We start from the raw sequence: 22,265 nt of genomic DNA on the forward strand, positions 1-22,265 counted from the left end.
AGGCTTTCTTGAAATACACATATTGCAATTGTCAATTTCTTTGGATCTCGATTATCATCAGAGATATAAAATAAAATGTGATATCAGCTGAACCTGGGTGACATGTCCCCACTGTAGCCAGAAGTGGCGCAGCCTATGTCATTGGCTCCACGTTCTCACGTGATGAAATACTCTGTGATTTAAACACACAATAATTGCTGTACTGTCATTTCTGGTACAGTGTGTATGTAATTAAACTACCGAGCACGTGGCCGTGCGGTTCGGGTCACGTAGCTATCAGCTTGCATTCAGGAGATAGTGGGTTCGAACCCCACTGTCAGCAGCCCTGAAGATGGTTTTCTATTTCCATTTTCACATGAGGCATGGCCACATCCTTCCCACTCCTAGCCCTTCCCTGTCCCATTGTCACCATAATACCTATCTGTGTTGGTGCGAGGTAAACCAAATTGTAAAATTGGAATTAAACTAATTCGTGCTCTTAATCGGTAGAAAGATACTCTAAAAATGTACTCAAATGTATGTAATGATAAATTGCTTAATTACAGTCTGGTTTATCTATTCTAATTTAGTTGGCTTGCAAATGATGATTTACTGGTATGTGTTCAAGATATATAACTTATTTTCCCAGTCTGCCAAAACTAATGCAAGATTAATACATACTAGAAAATACCTGCAGAAGTGGACTTAATATGAGTCATGTCATATTCATCTGGAGTTATTTAATTGTAAAGGCAACACCATGATAAATCAAATTATTGCAAGTGAAGAAACCTGCTTGTAATTTACTTTTGAGCTTGTTTTATGCACAATATTACAATGATTTCTATTTATGTCTCTTTCAATTGCCCCTTATCTTTAGCGTCTATATCTGATCCCAATTTGGTGATAATGTTGACAAGCACATTTCAGTGGCCTTCAAAGGCATATAATGGATTTCCATAGCTGTAGCTTTATTGGATGATATAACAAAGTGCCTTGACTTGTGAAACAATCCCCATATGTGAAATTTAGAAATTTGATAGGTAATAAAATACTGATTGTTATGTATTGTTTTAGGTCACTGTGCTCAGGCATCTACGGGTGCAGTGTCTACAACAGTTATCATGGTGCCCTCTGTCTTTTGCATCATCGTTCTCGTGATAGTGATTTCAAACTTGAGATGATGACGGCAATCTCACTCTTATAAGGAAGTAATGAATGAGAATCAAGTGTTGCTACAAAACTCTCCCTATGCTTGGCAACTGAACAGTGAAGGATATCTGTAAGTTTTCCCTCACCTTACACTAAGGTTGCACTGGAAACTGGACACACTGGTAAAGCCGTGCCTAAATAATTAACCAGGAGAAATAGACTGCACTCACAACATTAATCATAACATATATTATTGGTTTGCCTAGAAAATGAGGAGAGTTTGATAATGAGATTGTATATAAAACAGTTAACAAGAGAGAAACAGTATGTGTTGCACCATGTCTGAGAATATTTGACTGAAAGATGTATATATTAACATTTGTCAAAGGAACTCAGTCACACTGTTGTGAAGATTGGTGAATACTAAATTCCAGATGTGAACATTTAATTTTTGTAAGGCAGCTTATGATAGCGTGACAACTGGACCAGCTAACGTTAGGCATTAACGAGTGTAGATGTGAAGAAAAATATATATATCTTGGACATGGTATTATATTTTGGCATTGGATTGTGTATGAAAGCCATGCCCAGTGAATGGATGTGATTTAAGAGTGAAAAGACCAATGGGTTGCTTTAAGCATTTCCTTATAATGACCTGAATATGACCAGTGGTAGTGACATCCTGTACCCCAGGTAACCATACAGTGTTAATCTTCACTAACTACTTTTTACTTCATTTTGGTGAGGTTTAAAGAAGTTAAAATTTGGTTTATTTTGGAAACCAGTTGCAAGCACTCCAATACTGTTGATTGTCAAGTTCCTAGATGGGTAACTGAATCTCTTTCTCAGATTTGTACCTCAATCATCTACTCCAAAAATATATTGATAGATGTGTAATTTTACCACATCAACAACTGTACACTGAGATAAGAATGTGGCAAATATAAATGTAAATGGACTGGAGAATTTCATTGTTAGAGGAAGATCATACAATAGGTCAGCAGTGGTAATTGATGAACTCCCAGTTTCTGCACTTAATTTCATGTTAACAAAATACTGAAATATTTACCCATTCTTGGACATGATGCAGAAATATAAACAGGAACTCTCCCAGCTCTTGTTGTATGAAGCTGAAACTTCTAAAATAATTTCTTATTTTGAAAAATTTCTTATTTTTTTTTTGAGACTGAGCTTTCTGTGTTTGACTTTTAAAAATCTGCCACACTTAAGAATCATTGTATTTAATGTGAAATTTTAGAGTTCATCTTTTTTAACTATTATTTTTTTATATTAACCAAATCACGTTGCTTTCTGCCTTTCTCCATGATTGATATTTTAACGCTGAACAGAGCGTTGAAGTCTTCAGAAAGAGATATGTTCTTCAGTGCCTTCTCAAATGTTTGTTGTAAATCCATATTATTTGTTTATTTACTTGAAGTGTGTTTCATTTGTAATATAAAATATCCTTCTCTTATAATGCTATTGTTCCATGTATGAACTTCTTTCCTACAATCAAAATTCTTGAAGAAGAAGCAACTCGAGCATTTTATGGAATATGAATGACTGAATCATTCAGCTTGATTAAAAGGAAACTAATTAGATTTTTTGTAAACACATTATTGAGATGTATTTATTTCTTTAAAAGGTTGTATTGTACTTATAGCTGGTAGTATTTGTAAGGATTTATACTGTATAGTTACTTGGATTTTATGGGGAGGGAGGAGGGCTCTCAAGTTTGTTACACTAGTTACTTGGCATATCTTTCCTCTTCATTATAAGGGACACAAGAATACTAACCACAGAATGATACCATAAGGGTAGTTTTAAAAGGTGGTGGAAATTCTCTAGATCTCCTTGCCATGTTTTTTATGGTGTTAGATACAAGACCCATTATGAATTTTTGTCATGATAATCAAATGTAACTGCTGTACATTTTGTAACTCACAAAACAGGTACATACGAGGAGTGAAAGCATAGTTGTATGATATGTATTATGTGTTTTTTTAATTACTAAAAACTTAATGTATTTACATTGTCAGCATTTTTTATATTTTCTTTGATAAACACTTGGTTATAAACAATGTCTGTATCTTTTCTAATTTTACAAGCAATCTCCTTTGAAATTTTTTAAAGAATATAATAGATAAAATAAAGATACATATACTTACTACTTTATAATGTTTTTACAGTCCATAATGACACCAGCTATTTTAAGTTTTACTTGAATGAGTTATACTTGAAACATTTTTAATGCATGCTGGTGATAAATGTTCCTGATCTTTGGAATATAATTCTTAGAAGAGATGACAACTGTTTGGAAGATAGTATCTCCATCATTTTAAAAATATTTTTTTCTTCTGGCAAAGAATATTTTGTTATTGTGAACCTGCCCACCAAATAAATCATTTCCAAGGCTTTGATTTGGAAGGTTATTTTATTGGTGTGTGGTAGGACAACTACAGAGTTTGCTTACATTTTGTTCATTCATTGTTAGGTTAAGAATGTTGATTTCCATGTTTAGTTATGACAGAAAGTGTGTTTCTAGCTGACTGATGAATGTGGACCATTAGTCGTACTGGACTCCTAGATACAGATGTTCATACTATATGAGACTTTTTAGCAAATAATATCTTCAAATTTCCACTCTTGTTCTGTGTTCCGACTGTGGCTGTTTGAGAACAGTGTAGTAAAGCTTTAGGTCCCTCTGTGGATCATGGGTAGAATGTCGGCCTCCAGATCCCAAGATCATGAGTTCAAACTGGGCTGAGGTTGGATTTTCGAAGGATGACACTCCATGCCATAGGATATCGACATGTAAAAGATCTTTGGTGACACATTTGGTGTTTACCCAATGATCCATTTTTCTGTCATCTAGTAGAGTAAAACAGAACATTGAAATTGACTTGAAGGCAGCCAAAATGGTGTCAAATCAAAATGCTTGCACATGGTAACTGAAACAGTAGATTATTATTTAATGAAGCTGTTACAGTGAAATTGTCCTTTCATGGAGGAGATGTTTTCTCTCCCTGATCATTTGAGAAGTGCAGGTGGTTAGTCACTTGTTTTCCCATGCTCAAAGTTGCAGGGTCAAACCCAAGAGCTGTTGGTTGGCTTGTGTCAAAGGATCTCTTGTCAGAACAATATTCCAACACTTTGTTTTCTCTTAACACCATCAGCAGCCAAAGTAATGTTAAAACATACCAATAGAGCAATATCATTTGTTACAGTATTCCTTTCCCTTTGAAAATCAGACGCCATCAGTGAAGTGCCCCTGGAACTGAGTAATAACAAAAGTAATGCAATGACTCTGTTCTGAAAGAAATTTGATTTGAGATGTTGTATACATGTCCTATTAGGGCAGAATTTGTACCTAAAGGGTGGAATCACTCATAGTTTCTTGACAAGACAGGGTACAAGCAGAAGAGTATAAATATCATGTATTAGAAGTCCAGAAATATCTCTGTCAGCTAGAGCCATACATGCTCTAATAGAAGAAAAATTAATCATGGTATTGTTGTCATTGTTTTTTTTAATTTTGTGTGGAAGTTGTCCTAAAAACCTGCAACAATGGTTGAAATTATCCAGTATATTAGTGAGTGTAAAGCCTGTAATGAACATTATTTTGTTAAGAAAGAAGCCACACTTTGCAGTGGCGACTCAGTTAATGTAACTTTTCAGTCTGTCAAAAACGCTAATTATAACACATGCATATAAAATACAGTTGCTGGAGGTGACAGACAATTAGCAGCTTAGGTAAGTACAGAAAACTTTCTCAGAGTTACTAAGGTGACAGTGGAGGACCACTACATTCATAATTTATCCCACTTGCTCATAACATCACCAATTCACAACCATTGACAAGTTTATGCAATGTAAACAATATTGCACATATATGCACATGATAATGTGATTTGATATAATCTAAGGATGTTCTTGTAAAAGGAAACATGTCAATCTGTGCTCAATAATGTGTATTTTTTACAGGTATGTTACAGTGTTACATGTGTTATAATTAGTGTTTTCAACAGACTGAAAAGCCTTAATGTTACAGTAATGAAAATTAGATGTGATATTCTAAAAATTGTCTATCAGGGGCATGGCATCTATGTTGCCAGTATTGCTGCTGACAATGTACAAAGAAACAGAAATGAAGTATATTCCTTATTATGTAATTGATATTTTCTGTCATCAATCTAAATCCACAATATTTCCATTATACATGTCAGCAAAGATATGACTGCCATCTAGTACCTAAGAACTGAACTGATACATAGTACATACACAAATCATCTTCAATGTTTCTGATTTATGCCACATGTTGCCTGCAGCGCTTCAACAGCAAACTCGTCCAGGTTGGGTTTCAGTGACCTTAAGTGCTATGGTGAGTGTGTGTCACGCTTGGTGTTGTGCATTATTTACCGGTTAGGCACAAAATCAAATGGTATTTTTCTTTCTTCCCCTACACTCCTGAAACATGGCTACTAAATTGGCTGGTGAAATATTCTCCTATGGTTGTGACTATGATATAGGGAGCCATTTAAACCAACGTACATTTTAGTGAGAAAAGTAATATTATTTCCAATGGCAGATCAACTCCTGAATTAAAAGATGTGAAGACTAAATCACATAGAGGTTTGAAAAAAACATTTTGATGTCCCATGGTATACAGAATCACTGTGGCTGAGAGGCAGTGAAAAATTATGAAGACTTTTGCTGACCATGTTTACCCTTCTTAATAAAAAAATCACCTGGTATCAATAATATGGATAGTTTCAATGTTCTACGTACACATCATGAAAATTCTAAAAATCCTGTTGCATCCATTGTTTCTCTAACACATTTTGGCAAAATGAGAATAGACTTCTCTTTTAATGAGGTATTTAAAAAATCTACAGAAAAATACAATGAAACAGTGAAATGAAAGAGATCGATGAACTGAAATGAAGTACGAGTAGGCGCAACACAATTTCTGGTGGGTCTTTAAATACAGTACTTTCAGGTACAGTACTTTTTCCACATTTTTTATTACTATTCGTATAATTTTATTATTTTTTGTATAATTCTATATATTGGATGCTGTATTTGAAAAACATTTACGCCGTAGTACGTTAGTAGAACACTTAAAAGAACTTCATCCTCTCCTCGACTGTATCAGTTTCAAACTGGCCACTCCTAGGAAATTCCCACACCATGCTGCGGCTTTCTGTGATTCTCTCAGCACTCCATTCTTCTCCAAATTTAAAGAAACAGTTTGCCTGATTGTACCCTAGTATATGCAAACTATGGTGTATATACATCATTGTTAGTTAATATGTGTACCGTAATTGCTTTGACCTTCTTTTTCTGTTTTGTTCTTTCTTCCTTTTTCCTGTTTTCAAAAGAAAATCTAGGTGGTTCCTGTAATTTACAATAATACTTTACCTATCAATATTTTGAAAAAGTTCATACTTTTTTTTAATCATCTTCTGGGTTACAAACAACTCTTGGACTGCAAATTACTGTAAATCCTAGTAATGATATTTCATTGTTTAATTCTGATTCGCTAAATTTTGTTTGTATATAAAATAATGGTAATAAAAATGATATTGATTTTACTTATGGTTGAATCCTCTCTTACTTTGCATTTCTTTTTTGTTGATTATATGAGCGATCTCTTTCTGTGGAATAGATTGATATTTAATTTGGTTTACTTTTCATAGCCCATCTTTTGGATTCATTATGAGTAAAGAGCACATAGGAAAAATTTGAGCTGTAGATTTTGCTTAAGATGCAAGATGAAATCTTAAGAAAATACATGGATTATCTTTCAAGAATTTGCTATAAAGTATCATGTAAATCATAAAAAGACTGCATTCAATTTTGTATGTTGGTAACCTACTGGCCTTGCAGTACGAAAGTGATACATTCAAGTACATGAATGAAATTAAGGGTAAAATCAGGATTAAAAGGTTTCTCATACTTCTGTATTTTCCTGATCATGCTAAGGAAACACATTCCCATGTTTCAGGTTTCATATAACCTGTTTGATGATTGGGTATTTTTTCTTGAGTTGAGTTGTTTTGAATTCTGGAGATTCCATATATTACATGTCTTACAGAAAGATGCATTATTTAAGAATTTGATTTTCATTAATTTGACCTAATGGTACATTTTTTTTTGCTATTTGGTTAATTTTGCACTAACACATCAAAGGTTTTTGGCGACGGAAGGGTGGGAGATTGGGAAGGTAGCAGCCGTGGCCTTCATTAAGGTACAGCCCGAGCACTTGTCTGGTGTGAAAATGGGAAATCACGGAATACCATCTTCAGAGCTGCTGACAGTGGGGTTTGAACCCACTATCTCTTGAATGCAAGCTCACAGCTGCGCGATCCTAACCGCACGGCCACTTGCTCGGTAATATATCAATCTTGTTAAAAGTAAGGAGAATTATGATCTTTAGACTTCTACTCATAAATAGGTATGCAAACTTAGTGCAACAACTGGCCACATCTAAGGGGCTCTCTGCAAGAAATTGTGGGGTTTGTGCTTGCTTTATGTACGATTATTGTTCTTAATTTTCTCCAATCAATCAATGAATGATCTGCATTTAGGGCTGCTGCCCAGGAGGCAGATTCCCTATCAGTTGTTTACCTAGCTTATTCTCCTTCTTATAAATTTCACTTTTATTGCAATGATCAGGTAATCAGCAAATTTTAGTCATTTCTTGCTTTTTTTAAGCCGACTTAGAATTTCTGTAGGGAAAAAAAATATGTTGTATACCTGTGAATGGCCTTACAAGTCTATTTTTACCAAGTATGTGTATTTTTCTGAGATAAGTTTGTTTCTTAATTACAATATCTATGTGTTCAGTTCCATTGTCATCATTCGTGTGTTAGTATCATTTTCATCTGTGTACTGTTGTGGTTTACAGTTCAGAGTTAGAAAACAAAGTTTGAATATTAGAAGATTTCGACCTCTGTTACAGAAATATTTAGTACGAGTGTACTAATTCCTGTTATAGGTCTATTATTTTCACACCTAGAAGTATTAGCATGAGACCTTATAAGATCTAAGAAAAATGACCTTTTGGAAGATTTGAAGTACATAAGTGAGAATTAAAGTTCTTGATGACAGAACATGAAATCTTGTCTAAGGACGTTGACAATGCTTTTGAAGCGAACTGATAGAAATCACTTTTCATTATATTGGTAGTTAGTTTAAGATAATCACAGGAAGTTGTATTATCTTAGATAACTATGAGGAAACTTCTCAGTTTTGTTGAAAAGTGGTCATCAAACTCATCTGGAAACTATGAGAATTTGGGACATCCAATATTTTCAGCTTATTTCTTCCTTTATGATTTCTGTTTTCTTCCTCGAGAAATTCTTGTCAGGGACCTCAGACTTGTGGAGGTTTGTTACTTTACACTCACTAAAATACAAGCAGCGTAATAAATCCTCTGATATTTTCTGTTTAGCATTTTATTTAATCTACTGATATTGTGAGATGTTTGGTGCTTTGCCTGTTGTAGTTTGCTGATATTTGTGGGTATAATTACCTCAAAGTGTTACATTTGGATCAAGATATGTGGGCATCCTAATATTGACTTGTACTCTTGAAGCTATACATGTTTTGTAACTGGAAGGCTTTTCCTTTCTATCTGAGAGAAATTCTCTAATTAGTTAGGATGAGAAAAACGATTTTGAATCTACTGTACACTTAACTCATGGTGACTTTACTTTTTCAATGAATGCTTGCAAAGATGTAGAACCATTTTCAGATGTGGACTTAACACAGATTTGGTATTTGTGTGTGTGCGTGTGTGTTGTAAATATTTTTTTTAAGGATCTCGAAATTTGTTATTTGCTTTCATAAGAGTGTGATTAGACAATGAAATGCTTCAAACTAAGTATGTGAGCAGATAATCAATCTATTAAATATATATAAATATATAAAGTTAAGGTTTCTGTTGTCCAATTAAAAACTTAACTTTCAATCTAATGGTGTGTTACTATAATAAAATGCAATGAAAATTTCTGCTTAGTAACAGATCTCGAGTTGTTGGTGCTGCATCTAGCTTTTGAACTTTTCTCCTTCTTCTAACACTTTGCAAGTTCTTATTAAATAGCACACAGTTTCAAACTATTGCTTACATTATTTTGTTTATAGTGATAAGTACTGGCTTAAATTAATCCTTTGCACTCATATTTGACTTTCTTGATTTTTTGTGAATATTTATGAATCTTAGCTTGATTATCTTTTTTGTTAAAATCATGTTAGGTGGTATCAGGACTGATTTAAAGTTATGGGTTTCTGGTGCTCTGAAACAATTAATCTGACTGAGAGAGTAGAGAGAGAAATTTTAACGTTCAACATCTATAATCACAACACGAATGAGGGAGCCATACCGGTATTGTGATCTAACCACTCCACTCCCAATCGAAGTATCCTTAGTTCAAATCCCTGAAACTTTGAATGGGATTTTCACTAGGACCAGGTGACTGCAAGAAGGGCACCTGGCTTTCAGTGCACAGCCAAGTCCCAAAATGGGCTTGGTGCTCCGCTGTATAGAAATGTGATGCTGAAAAAGAAATTACCTCACAAGACAATATTTTATTTTTGTAGATATGTTAATGAGGCATTTTCATGAACATTTTTATAACTGTCTATTTTAAATCAAAAGAGTGATTTTATATTTCTGCTTTGTTAGTGCTAAGAATTTGTTAGTTTAATATGACTCAGCTATGTACATTGAATGATAAGAATTTCATTTGATAATGCAATCACAGTTGTGATTGACTTATAATGTAACCTTGCATTAATAAGTTTTCTTGTATTGAATAGGTGGAACCACAATATATTATTAATTTAATTGTCAGCTATGTACAGTAAAACCTTGTTGCATCGTTTTTCAAGGGGGAGGGTGAAAATGACGATGGATGTGGGAAAATGATAAATGCGGGTGACATAAAATAGGGGGAAAGCAAAATAATAAAATATGGGTACTGTATTTGGGCATTTTTCATCATGTAAATATAATAATAATGATAATGTTGATGATGGTGTGTGGCCACCGAAGCTGGGTGCAGATCTTTCGAGTTGTCGCGTGATAGGCGATCTCTGCGCTTATGAAAATGCGGCTCTACCTAAGATGAATCCTAATGTGTAAGTTGGCGCACACACAAAAGTTAAAATCCCCAAACCAATCGTGACCTCTTGAACCGAAGGCCAACATGTGCTAACAGTATCAAACTTTTGCAGTCATGATATACGTATCGTTTGCGAAGGGTCTACAGTATCTTTACTAAAATACAGGTTATCACCGTAATATCCACGTATATAATTAATTTGCAACAAGAGAAATGACCTTGAAGGTTTTCCAATTACTGTCTGCAGTTCCTCATAATTAAACCTCATTTTGTTGTTAATCATATATCATCTCCCTCACAGTAACTTAAAGACTGGGGCTGATTTGGGAAAAACTACAACTTGGGGATTTTGAGAAAATTGAAAGTGTCAAATCCCGCTGTCTTGAATATGCTCTGAGAGTTGGGAAAACAGCGCTGTCAAGGATGATTCACTAAAGAGTCCTTTTATACTGAAGACCTCAGGATATGACTGTTCCTGCCTTCTGCAGACCAGTACACTAAGCACCTGGAGAGATATAGAACTAGACTTCTATGCTACAAGTACCATAATTGAAAGAAAGCTTGTGAAGGAAAATCAAGAACTAAGACACATGATGATATGATTTACCATTCACAGTTTCTACCATAAGATCTGTATGGACAAATCATACCACAATACCAGCAATTTGTGTAACTAAGGATGTGACTGGTACCACCTACCACAAGAAAGTACTGTAATGACATTAACAGAGTAGACTATAGCAAGGACTAAACTACACTGATACCCATTTGGGTGATCATTTCTTCTTTAATTTATCACTTTAAATGTTTTTGGTGAAATATTAACAATAAATTGTTTTATATATGTTGTCAAATGATGCTCAAATTTGGAGAATCGTAAGATGAATTATTAATAAATATCATTATCCTGTGGGAATTCTCCAATATTTCTTGACTCGACATTAGGCTAGGCATGATGAATACTTGAATGGTGGCATCAGTATCGATTCCAAGTTACAAGAGGTAAACAAACGTGGTCAGTTCCATCTTGGATTTGCTGATGAGTCATGAATGAGGACTCAATTGCGTAGTGAGTACGAGAAATTAGTAATCACTTTCAGAGGATGAAGTGTATGAGAAAGAAATGTCTGTCTGTTCCACCACTTTGTAAAACATATATTCTTTATGTATTAAAACCTATAAAACTGCATTTCAGATACACTTTCATTTTTCCATTGTGTGATAATTTCTCAATTTAATTCTTATTCTATGAATAGCAAGTTATTAGAAGCTAGTTATTGTAATTAATAATGCCAGAGAATGTTGTTACTAAGCAAAAATATTTACTGCATTCATATATTTTTTTAATAACTATGATCATCCTAAATAATGAACAGTTTTTAGACTTGGTTGCATATAGATGGCTCATTTTTTTTGTACATGCAGTTTGTGGTTCTTGTTATTCCTCATATTAATGTCAACTTTTTCATGCATTTAAAGTGTCATTTTAGTGCCAAAATTGGTCATGTTTATCAGTTTCATTTGGTACAGTAACTCTTGTAAATTGCACCAGTGTCAGTTTATGCAAGTTTAGAGAAAAGTATCCTCAAACATGTCTTGTAAACTGAATTTGGTGCAGTGGTGAAGTTACAGCCTGCTATTTGGTGGATCCAGTAACACATGTGGATATCATTTATAAATAAAGAATCCTCATTGATTGAAATGTTGATTTTATCTACTTTTCCTCCATTTTGGTAAGTTAATAGCTGTAGATGGGTTAGTTTTTTAATTGCAGCAATAGTGCTGTCTATTGGAGATGAGAGACAGCAGAAGAGACAGACCACACCTCAACTAACAACAATAGTCACTCAGTGTAATGTTACTGTTGATAAGTTATAAGGGTTTGGAACATTGTAGGTAATTATATTTTCTTTTCTTCTAGCTCGGTGATAGTAGCCATGTGAGACCTGTGCTTTCAGTGCTCCCTTATTGTTTAAGTGATCATCCATTCACATTTTTCTTATTTGATGGTCATCTTCATTATCTTCCTGATGATTAGGGGCTAGTGATCATTTGGTTTTGCAGTTTATAAGAACCATCATGACAGCAACCATCGCCAATTAGTTAATTACCGTGAGAACTGAACAATATTTCCATCCAGCGATGCTCGCAGTTGATAAAATAATCTAATATTTTTGCTGTCCGTCTCATGGCTAAATGGTTAGCGTGCTGGCCTTTGGTCACGGGGGTCCCGGGTTCGGTTCCCGGCGGGGTGGGAATTTAAACCATTATAGGTTAATTTCGCTGGCACGGGGACTGGGTGTATGTGTCATCATCATCATCATCATCATCATTTCATCCTCATCACGACAAACAGGTCGCCTACGGGCGTAAAATCAAAAGACCTGCAACTGGCGAGCTGAACTTGCCCTCGGACACTCATTTACTGTCATAGCTCAAACAGTAAAAATTTATCAGGTATAAATGATTGGAAATGAATTTTCTGTAAGTACTGTATTATTAAAAACGTTATTTAGCCAGAGCTAATATTTCTGGAGATAACTGGAAGTTGGTAAAAAATAAAACAATCACAAACATCTTTGTTATTATTCCTGATATGGTAGTAGCATGTGAAACATAAAAGATTGGAAATTACATTTTACACAACTATTAATTTCATTTTATCAATACAGCTAATGTTGAGAGAATTTTCAATTTTGGCTCCCTTAATATTAAAATCAAATAATATATTTTACTTACAGCATAGTGCACAACCTGGCAATCCTTGAACATAAATACAGAGTTACAAAAAAATTCTGTGAATCCCATTTTCCCATGACGTGATACAAAAAAACCAGACATACAGACAAAAAAATTAACTAAACATATTTTTGACATTTGTATACCTGTACTGAAAAGAATTGTAATTTTATTTATGCTATACAGAAAATGATATTACAATTTATATTCCCTTTCCATATATTGGACTGATGACCTAGATGTTAGTCCCCGTAAAACAACAGTCGTCTTCATCTTTATTGCAGTAATTTTTTTTTAGCCCATAGACAGACATCAGAGTTAGCTTTCAAGCTCTGTTTATTTCCTTCTTAATTGTATGGTACTGTAACTAGTATTTTAGGTGTTATTAAGAGAAATGGTAGTGGTACTAATACGAGAGTCTGCCAATTTTAAGTTTTAAGCATAACAGGCTGGTTACAAAGTACAGTACTTGGAATTGTCTGATGTACTCCTCACTCAATGTTCAAATCGGAATGATTCTGAACCTGTTCTGTTAAAGCCAAGGATGTATTGAATGCCTATAACTAATGGAAAGGAACAAACAAGTGAAAATCACATAATACAGTATATAGAACAGGAACATGGAAAGGAACACATAATAGGATGAACACAATGAATGGTCAATATGGAAAGAGGGAGTGACAGAAAGAGGGGACAAGGACAGCTATGAAAACACAAAAGGACAAAGACAATTTACAAATCTTTATACACAGCTACCTTGAAGCAGACAGGCTCTCTCCTCATCAGTCGCATTTCTTCTCAGCATCCACAAGCTTGTTTCTGCTTCCCATCTTCATCAGGAGGGTGGGGTTACTTGGCTTAGGTATACAAAAGTCAAAACTAGGTTCAGTTTTAATTTTTATTTGTCTGTCTCTCCAATAATATTATTCCATTAAGATCCTTTTCTCATTTTTTGTATGTCTTGTGATCCTGATCTTTCACCATTTGTATTCATCTTATGTTTCTTCCTATTTCCTATATTTATCCAGATTTTTTCTTATCCTATACATATCCCATGTCAAGACTGAAGATCTGTCAAGATGTCCCCTCAACGAGTGTTGATGACCACGCTTCTGATGAAGCTGGGAAAACGGAAACGAGCTTGTCAGGGGCTGAGAAGACATGGTGTAAAGGAAAACTGAACAATAAGGAGAGAGCTTATTTATTCAATGACGGAAATGTTTGTAAATATGTGGAGATTTTCCATGTTCTTTTGTTTTTGTCTTTGTCTTTTCTTTCTATTGCCCCCTCTTCTTACACTGACCTGTTTTGATGTGGGAATTGTAGGATAAGAAAACAAGTGGATAAACACAGGAAAATGATGATGATGATAAAGGACTATGAACATAGAACAAACACAAAAAGAAAAAAAAACAACTATGAGTTGATATAAGTAATGGAAGGTAACAAACGAGGTAATGGTACACATAACAAACCAGGAACAACTTTCAGTTTTTAATTAAATCATTGATGTACTCCTACGAAACAACACAAACAACAACATTTATCATCGATGGTCCCGGGAGCACTAGAAAAACATATAATACAAAAGGGTTTCATGTTATATCGGTAATGTGGACAGGAACAGTCACTGTTTTGTTGCCTAGCAGTTTAACAGTGCACATTACAATCAAAATTCCTCTAAATATAAATGAGAGTTTTGTGTCTGGATTAAAATTAAATTCCAAAGCAGCAGACAATATTCGATTAACACAGCTCAGTATGGGATAAAGCCCCAATGGCAAATAGCCATTCATTGATGTGTGTGAATCGTCTTCTGAAGTATATCATAGATAATGATATTCCATTCCTTCTGGTGGGAAAATTAATTATTGTTCTTGTAGGAGATTTCATAAAGGTTTTGCCTGTTTTGCCAATCCTAATCGCCAAACAATTATTTATGTATAATTGTAATACATACTCTCCTCTTTGAGCCTTCTTCAAAATACGCCACTTACATAAATATATGCGAGCAAAACCACAAAAAATGGAATTTGCTGATTTTTTTGCAAGAAATCTGTAACGGTGACTACCCTTCTGTAGATGGTGATGGATCAAATGTATTGAACTACCAGCCAGAATTTTAGAACATGATGATATTGTGATTGAAATTTATAGCAAAACATTCACTTCTGCAAAAGATGTCATCATTTTCTCAAAAGTTGCCATTCTTAATGAATTTGAAAGTCATTGGGCTTATACCTGGTAGTTCAAAACCATACACTAGCATCAACAGATTAATACTGAATATGAAAGCTACTTCAATTTCCTACATAATTCTTAAATTCCTTGTAATTAATGGTTTTCCTCCACATATTCTTATTCTAAAAATTGGAGCCATAGTTATGCTCCTTAGAAATCTGAACATTTACCAACGGATCCTAAACAGAACCATATTAGGACCTAATCATAAGAAGTATGTATGAAAATTGTTTAGATTTGGAAGTAATATGTGGAGATAAACCTGGACAGAGAGCCATAATCCTTCAAATTGACTTAACAACATCCGTTAAAACACTTCCATTTTCTTTCAAGAGGCATCAATTTCCAATTTGTTTGGCATTTTGTGCCACGATCAATAAACCTTAAGGGGCATGAATGCCTCTATTTACCTCAGCCAGTTTTCAGCCATGGCCAGTTAAATGTTGCAACGTCAAGAGAGCAATATTTTAAAGTTCAAAGTGCCGAGCAAGTGGCTGCGTGGTTTGGGTCATGTAGCTGTCAGCTTGCATTTGGGAGATAGCAGGTTCGAACCCCACTGTCGGCAGCCCTGAAGATGATTTATTGTGATTTCCCACTTTCACACCTTAATTACGACCATGGTCGCTTCCTTCCCGCTTCTAGCCATTTTTTATCCCATTGTTGCCGTTAGACCTACCTGTGTCAGTGGATATAAAGAAAATTGTAAAAAAAAAAATTTAAAAAAAAAAGTACTATACAAGGGAACGTCGTGTATAAGGAAATCCTTCAATAAATATTTACTCCATTGACCGTAATGTCTTGATGGGTTTCAGCTATTGTATTTATTAGTGTGTATGTTTATTTTATGTATGTATTTACTTTTTACTGAGCAAGTGGCTGTGTGGTTTGGGTCACATAGCTGTGAGCTTGCATCCAGGAAATAGTGGGTCCAAACTCCACTGTCGGCAGCCCTGAAGATGGTTTTCTTTGGTTCTCCATTTTCATACCAGGCAAATGCCGGCACTGTACCTTAATAAAGGACATGGTCCCTTCCTTCCCACGACTAGTCCTTTTCTATCCCATCATCACCATAAGACGGTGTCATGCAATGTAAAGTGAATTGTAAAAAAAAAAAAAAGATATATATATATATATACATACATACATGTTGCATACCAATCTGCAGTAATCTTTAGCCTATACAGATGATGTGTATACAACTGTCATGAAACTTTACAGATTTTTAAGCAATAATCATAGGCGCCGACTTTCAATTTTTTCAATTGGTGCTCACACTTTGGCACTGATAAAATAAGTCACTGAAAGTGAACGAAGGTCGAAGATTTTAAATTGTGGAGATTCTTAATGTTGGTAAACTGCAGTATGTTAGGATTTTCTATTTGCTTTACGTCGCACTGACACAGACAGGTCTTATGGCGACGATGGGATAGGAAAGGCCTAGGAATGGGAAGGAAGCGGCCGTGGCCTTAATTAAGGTACAGCCCCAGCATTTGCCTGGTGTGAAAATGGGAAACCACGGGAAACCATCTTCAGGGCTGCCGACAGTGGGATTCGAACCCACTATCTCCCGATTACTGGATACAGGCCGCACTTAAGCGACTGCAGCTATCGAGCTCGGTATGTTAGGATTTAAGGGATTACCCTCAAAATATTGCCTCTGTTCAAGATTCTGTATCTATACAACATATCACTACATACATTAAAGAAAATGTACACTGAATAATATTACGTCATAAGGCCTACCTGAAATCATTTTTTTAATGCCATATAGATCACTTACGTGTTAATATAAGAAAAGATGTTAATTGGGGTAATCATATAAACAGGATTCTAAATAAAGAGTACAGAACTCTGCACATGGTTATGAAAGTATTTAAGGGTTGTAGTAAGGATATAAAGGAGAGGGCATATAAGTCTCTGCTGAGACCCCAATTAGAGTATGGTTCCAGTGTATGGGACCCTTACCAGGATTACTTGATTCAAGAACTGGAAAGAATCCAAAGAAAAGAAGCTTGATTTGTTTTGGTTGATTTCCGACAAAAGAGTAGCGTTACAAAAATGTTGCAAAGTTTTGGCTGGGAAGACTCGGGAGAAAGGAAGCGAGCTGCTTGACTAAGTTGTATGTTCCAATCTGTCAATGGAGAGATGACGTGGAATGACAATAGTAGATGTATAAGTTTGAGTGGTGTTTTTAAAAAAGTGGGCAAGTAGATGAAAATGAAGTTGGAATTCAAGAACACAAATTAGGGCAAATATTTGTTTATAGTTTAACATTGTCGACTCACCTTCGCCGCATTTTGTGGCAATGGAATTCTATCATGTGCCAGTAAATCTATCAACATGAAGCTGTTGTATCTGACTACCTTCAAATACCACCTGACTGAGTTGGGATCGAACCCACCAATTTTGGCTCAACCTTCGTAGCCACTCAATCCATCAGATTTTAAAGATTTTGTCAGTATGTACAGTATACTGAATTATATAGGTTACAATATTTAGCACCTATTTGTAATGCGTTTCAACTCTTACCAAATATTTAGCTTTAGAGATATGGTTTATTGCCTTTTCTAAACAGAAAATATGGATATGACACTTCTATATTTCAATGCCTTATTTCAGATACCGTACCTATATCACACTTGGTTTGTAATTATGAATTCATCCACTTATGAAGGGTTTAAAAATGACAGTACTACAAGTACTACATAAAGAAGACTTATCTTTGCATAGATCTAGTGAAGGAATGAAAGAAATCATGAATTCCTATAATGTATTAGTTGGATTTTATACTTATGAAAGAAAAGGAATGACCATGAAGGGCATGAAAATGAAAACCTGTCTAGTTCTTGCAAACCTAATGCCACTTAGGTAAGAAGAATTAGAGTTGACCAAGGGAAATGGAATAGGAAAGTTTAAACCAAGAAGCCTAACTCAAGTAATAGGAAACCCATGGTAGCCAACTCATACTCTCAAGTTAAGAGCCTCTGGGACTTGACTCTTTTAATCTCATCTTGTAACAGGCAGGGGGATACCATAGATGTATTTAACAGCTACCACCCTGAAAAGGGAGAAACAATGGACAGGGTAACCATGTGAATGTACAGCTCATATATTGATGGCCAGAGGAGTGGAAAGAAACTTGCCACCGTACCACAAGTAAACTCCACCTGAGAGTGACTAGCCCAGCTGGGGGCACTGACTAAACATGAATGTCTAGATTTATATAGGGCACTAGGTTTAATTATATGTAACCACGTAAAATGGTTCTCTCCTTTCTACAGCCCATGGCTTTACTCAAGAGAGAAATATTACATATTTTGAATATTACAGTACAGACCGAAGAGACAGATTAAGCTAGAACAGGAGTGTACTGTCTGCAATATCTTACCATGGGAGCAAACAACAAGCCACAAGTTAGCTCAACAGACATATATATTACCCTTGATATTGCTGTTCTTTGGTAGACTCTTCAAGAAAAGTTACAAAACATCTAAAAGGTTTTAGAAAGACTTTCAATGGTTTCCTCCCTTTGTTGGATCAGAGATTTTCAGAGAAGGGGAAGGAGTACTGGTAGTTATTTTGGGTGTGAAACTGTCTCTTGTTCCATGCCTCACAACAGTGCTCAGCATTTATTTCTCCGTCTGTTGGAGCTCGGAAGTTCTACATTGTTTTATCTTCCTTGGTTGCAACTCTGCATGTCCAGCTCATTGCCAGACGCGGGGAATGTGACCACTGGGACAAGGCACTGTGACACTGTCTCTGATAGGGCCTCAGGGGCTCTCAACTTGGGAGCGTGGGTTGGTGACGACAGGGCCCTTAGCTGAGTCGTGGCATTGCATCCACTTACTCGTGCCAGGCTCCTCACTTTCATCTGTCTTATCCGACCTCCCTCATTCAACTTTTGTTCTTTTCTGACCCCAACGGTATTAGGTATCGAGGCCTAGGGAGTCCTTAATTTTCACGTCCTTTGTGGTCCTTACCTTTCTTTGGCTGATACGTTCATTTTCTGAAGGGTTGGATCCCTTCCATTTTTTCTCTCGGATTAGTGTTATATAGAGGATGGTTGTCTAGCTGTACTTCCTCTTAAAACAATAATCACCACTACCACCTGTCCCTGAGACCAGCCACACTGTGTATGTTGCAATCGGTGTAGTGACGAGCTGATTTTACTTGTGATTCTATTTCACATTTTGTTTGTTTGTTAGTTTGTTAATTTATTGACATTGTAGATGTAAGTCCATTTTCTAATTGAGAGTTAGAGGAAATATATTCTTTATAGCATCTGATCCTTTCTTACCATACAGAGTTTAATTCTTCTTCTACAGATTTTCCCATACCTTGGTGGGATTGTGGGTATGAACGGTGTTGTGCACATGTGAAGTTGGTCTGTTTTATGGCTGGATGCCCTTGCCAACCCTATGTGGAGGGATATATTTACTATTGTATGTTTCTGTGGGGGTTGGTAGTGTGGTGGGTTGTGATTAATAAAGGAAAAAATAATACCCAGTCTCAGAAACCAGCCACATTAAGCATGTTTCATTACTTTTTTACACTGACACAGAGTTATGAGCTAAACCAACAAGTATATCATCCCCAGATGAAAATTATTTTGTGTTTCGTAGTTTGAAAAAATGCAATGGAACATGGTAAATGTAAATCTACAGCCTGTTTCCAGGCATTCGACCAAGACAGGTATGAAATGAATGAAGCCCCCATCTAGCAGCAAGGATAGGATTTGTGCTGAAGCCTGTCGTACTCCTCTGGGGTAATGATTAATGACTTACAGATAAAATGAAATGATACTGGAGAGTGTTGCTGGAATGAAATATGACAGGGAAAGCAGAGTACCTGGAGAAAAACCTGCCCCGCCTCTGCTTTGTCCAGCATAAATCTCACATGGAGTGACCAGGATTTAAACCATGGAACCAGCAGTGAGAGGCTGGCGCACCTGAGCCACGGAGATTCTGCAATGAACAAGGTAGCCTGCTGAATTGGCCAATGACTTCTCACCAAAAATACTTTCTTTTTGAACATTTACAATACCAGTGAGATTTTTGAAACTGAAAGTAGTGTTCTGGTGGTTTCGATTCCAAATTAAACTGTAGTCCTCTGGCTTAAGAATAATTGTCATATATCAATCAATCACTACTGATCTGCATTTAGGGCAGCCGCCCAGGTGGCAGATTCCCTATCTGTTGTTTTCCTAGCCTTTTCTTAAATTATTGCAAAGAAATTGGAAATTTATTGAACATCTCCCTTGGTAAGTTATTTCAAACCCTAACTCCCCTTCCTATAAACGAATATTTGCCCCAATTTGTCCTCTTGAATTCCAACTTTATCATATTGTGATCTTTCCTACTTTTAAAGACACCATTCAAACTTATTTGTCTACTGATGTCCTCCCACGCCATCTCTCCACTGACAGCTCGGAACATACCACTTATCAGATCAAAAATTAGATGGATGGCTTTTCCGGCGTTTGCTCTATTAACCAGCGTTTCGTCTTAGGTCTGACACTAGACTCTTCAGAGTGGGATGTGTCAGACCCTACCCACTGACGCTGTGGGGTGTATGCAGGTGAACTTATCAGAAGCTTATTTATGAAGCACAGTCTGATAACTGCATACGGGAGATAAAACTCCACAATGGAATTAATGCCCGCCTAGCAATTCCAAATGGAAATTCTAAGTTCCCATGAAGGGAATTAGATTTTTTTTTTTTTTTTTTTTTTTTTTTTTTTTTTCCACCAATAGAGCATATCAAAAATCAGATCAAAAATTAGATGGATGGCTTTTCCGGCGTTTGCTCTATTAACCAGCGTTTCGTCTTAGGTCTGACACTAGACTCTTCAGAGTGGGATGTGTCAGACCCTACCCACTGACGCTGGGGTGTATGCAGGTGAACTTATCAGAAGCTTATTTATGAAGCACAGTCTGATAACTGCATACACATCCCACTCTGAAGAGTCTAGTGTCAGACCTAAGACGAAACGCTGGTTAATAGAGCAAACGCCGGAAAAGCCATCCATCTAATTTTTGATCTGATTTTTGATATGCTCTATTGGTGGAAAAAAAAAAAATCTAATTCCCTTCATGGGAACTTAGAATTTCCATTTGGAATTGCTAGGCGGGCATTAATTCCATTGTGGAGTTTTATCTCCCGTATGCAGTTATCAGACTGTGCTTCATAAATAAGCTTCTGATAAGTTCACCTGCATACACCCCAGCGTCAGTGGGTAGGGTCTGACACATCCCACTCTGAAGAGTCTAGTGTCAGACCTAAGACGAAACGCTGGTTAATAGAGCAAACGCCGGAAAAGCCATCCATCTAATTTTTGATCTGATTTTTGATATGCTCTATTGGTGGAAAAAAAAATCTAATTCCCTTCATGGGAACTTAGAATTTCCACATACCACTTAGTCGAGCAGCTCGTCTCCTTTCTCCCAAGTCTTCCCAGCCCAAACTTTGCAACATTTTTGTAATGCTACTCTTTTATCGGAAATCGCCCGGAACAAATCGAGCTGCTTTTCCTTGGATTTTTTCCAGTTCCTAAATCAAGTAATCCTGGTAAGGGTCCCATACACTGGAACCATACTCTAGTTGGGGTCTCACCAGAGACAAATATGCTCTCTCCTTTACATCCTTACTACAACCCCTAAATACTCTCATAACCATGTGCAGAGATCTGTACCCTTTATTTACAATCATATTTATGTGATTACCCCAATGAAGATCTTTCCTTATATTAATACCTAGGTATATACAATGATCCCCAAAGGGAACTTTCACCCCATCAACACAGTAATTAAAACTGAGAGGATTTTTCCTATTTGTGAAACTCACAACCTGACTTTTATCCCCGTTTATCATCATACCATTGTCTACTGTCCATCTCACAACATTATCAAGGTCATTTTGCAGTTGCTCACAATCTTGTAACTTATTTATTACTCTGTACAGAATAACATCATCTGCAAAAAGCCTTATCTCTGATTCCACTTCTTTACACATATCATTGATATATAT

At 35.9% G+C, this 22,265-nt stretch overlaps 2 protein-coding genes across 2 annotated transcripts in view; one reads left to right on the forward strand and one right to left on the reverse strand.

Annotated features, from left to right (window-relative positions):
• Positions 1 to 10,688, forward strand: part of LOC136856878 (uncharacterized) — a 1,002,838-nt gene extending 992,150 nt beyond the window's left edge. Inside the window, exon 13 of the mRNA XM_067135095.2 lies at positions 1,057 to 10,688. Coding sequence (XP_066991196.2) covers positions 1,057 to 1,163 — 107 coding nt within the window. The 3' untranslated portion in view covers positions 1,164 to 10,688. The remainder of the gene's footprint in view (positions 1 to 1,056) is intronic.
• Positions 10,689 to 13,285: 2,597 nt separating this feature from the next.
• LOC136866742 (facilitated trehalose transporter Tret1) overlaps positions 13,286 to 22,265 on the reverse strand; it is a 140,262-nt gene continuing 131,282 nt past the window's right edge. Inside the window, exon 4 of the mRNA XM_067143869.2 lies at positions 13,286 to 13,555. Coding sequence (XP_066999970.2) covers positions 13,490 to 13,555 — 66 coding nt within the window. The 3' untranslated portion in view covers positions 13,286 to 13,489. The remainder of the gene's footprint in view (positions 13,556 to 22,265) is intronic.

This window comes from Anabrus simplex, chromosome 1, assembly GCF_040414725.1.
Source record: "Anabrus simplex isolate iqAnaSimp1 chromosome 1, ASM4041472v1, whole genome shotgun sequence".
In the NCBI taxonomy this organism is placed as follows: domain Eukaryota; kingdom Metazoa; phylum Arthropoda; class Insecta; order Orthoptera; family Tettigoniidae; genus Anabrus; species Anabrus simplex.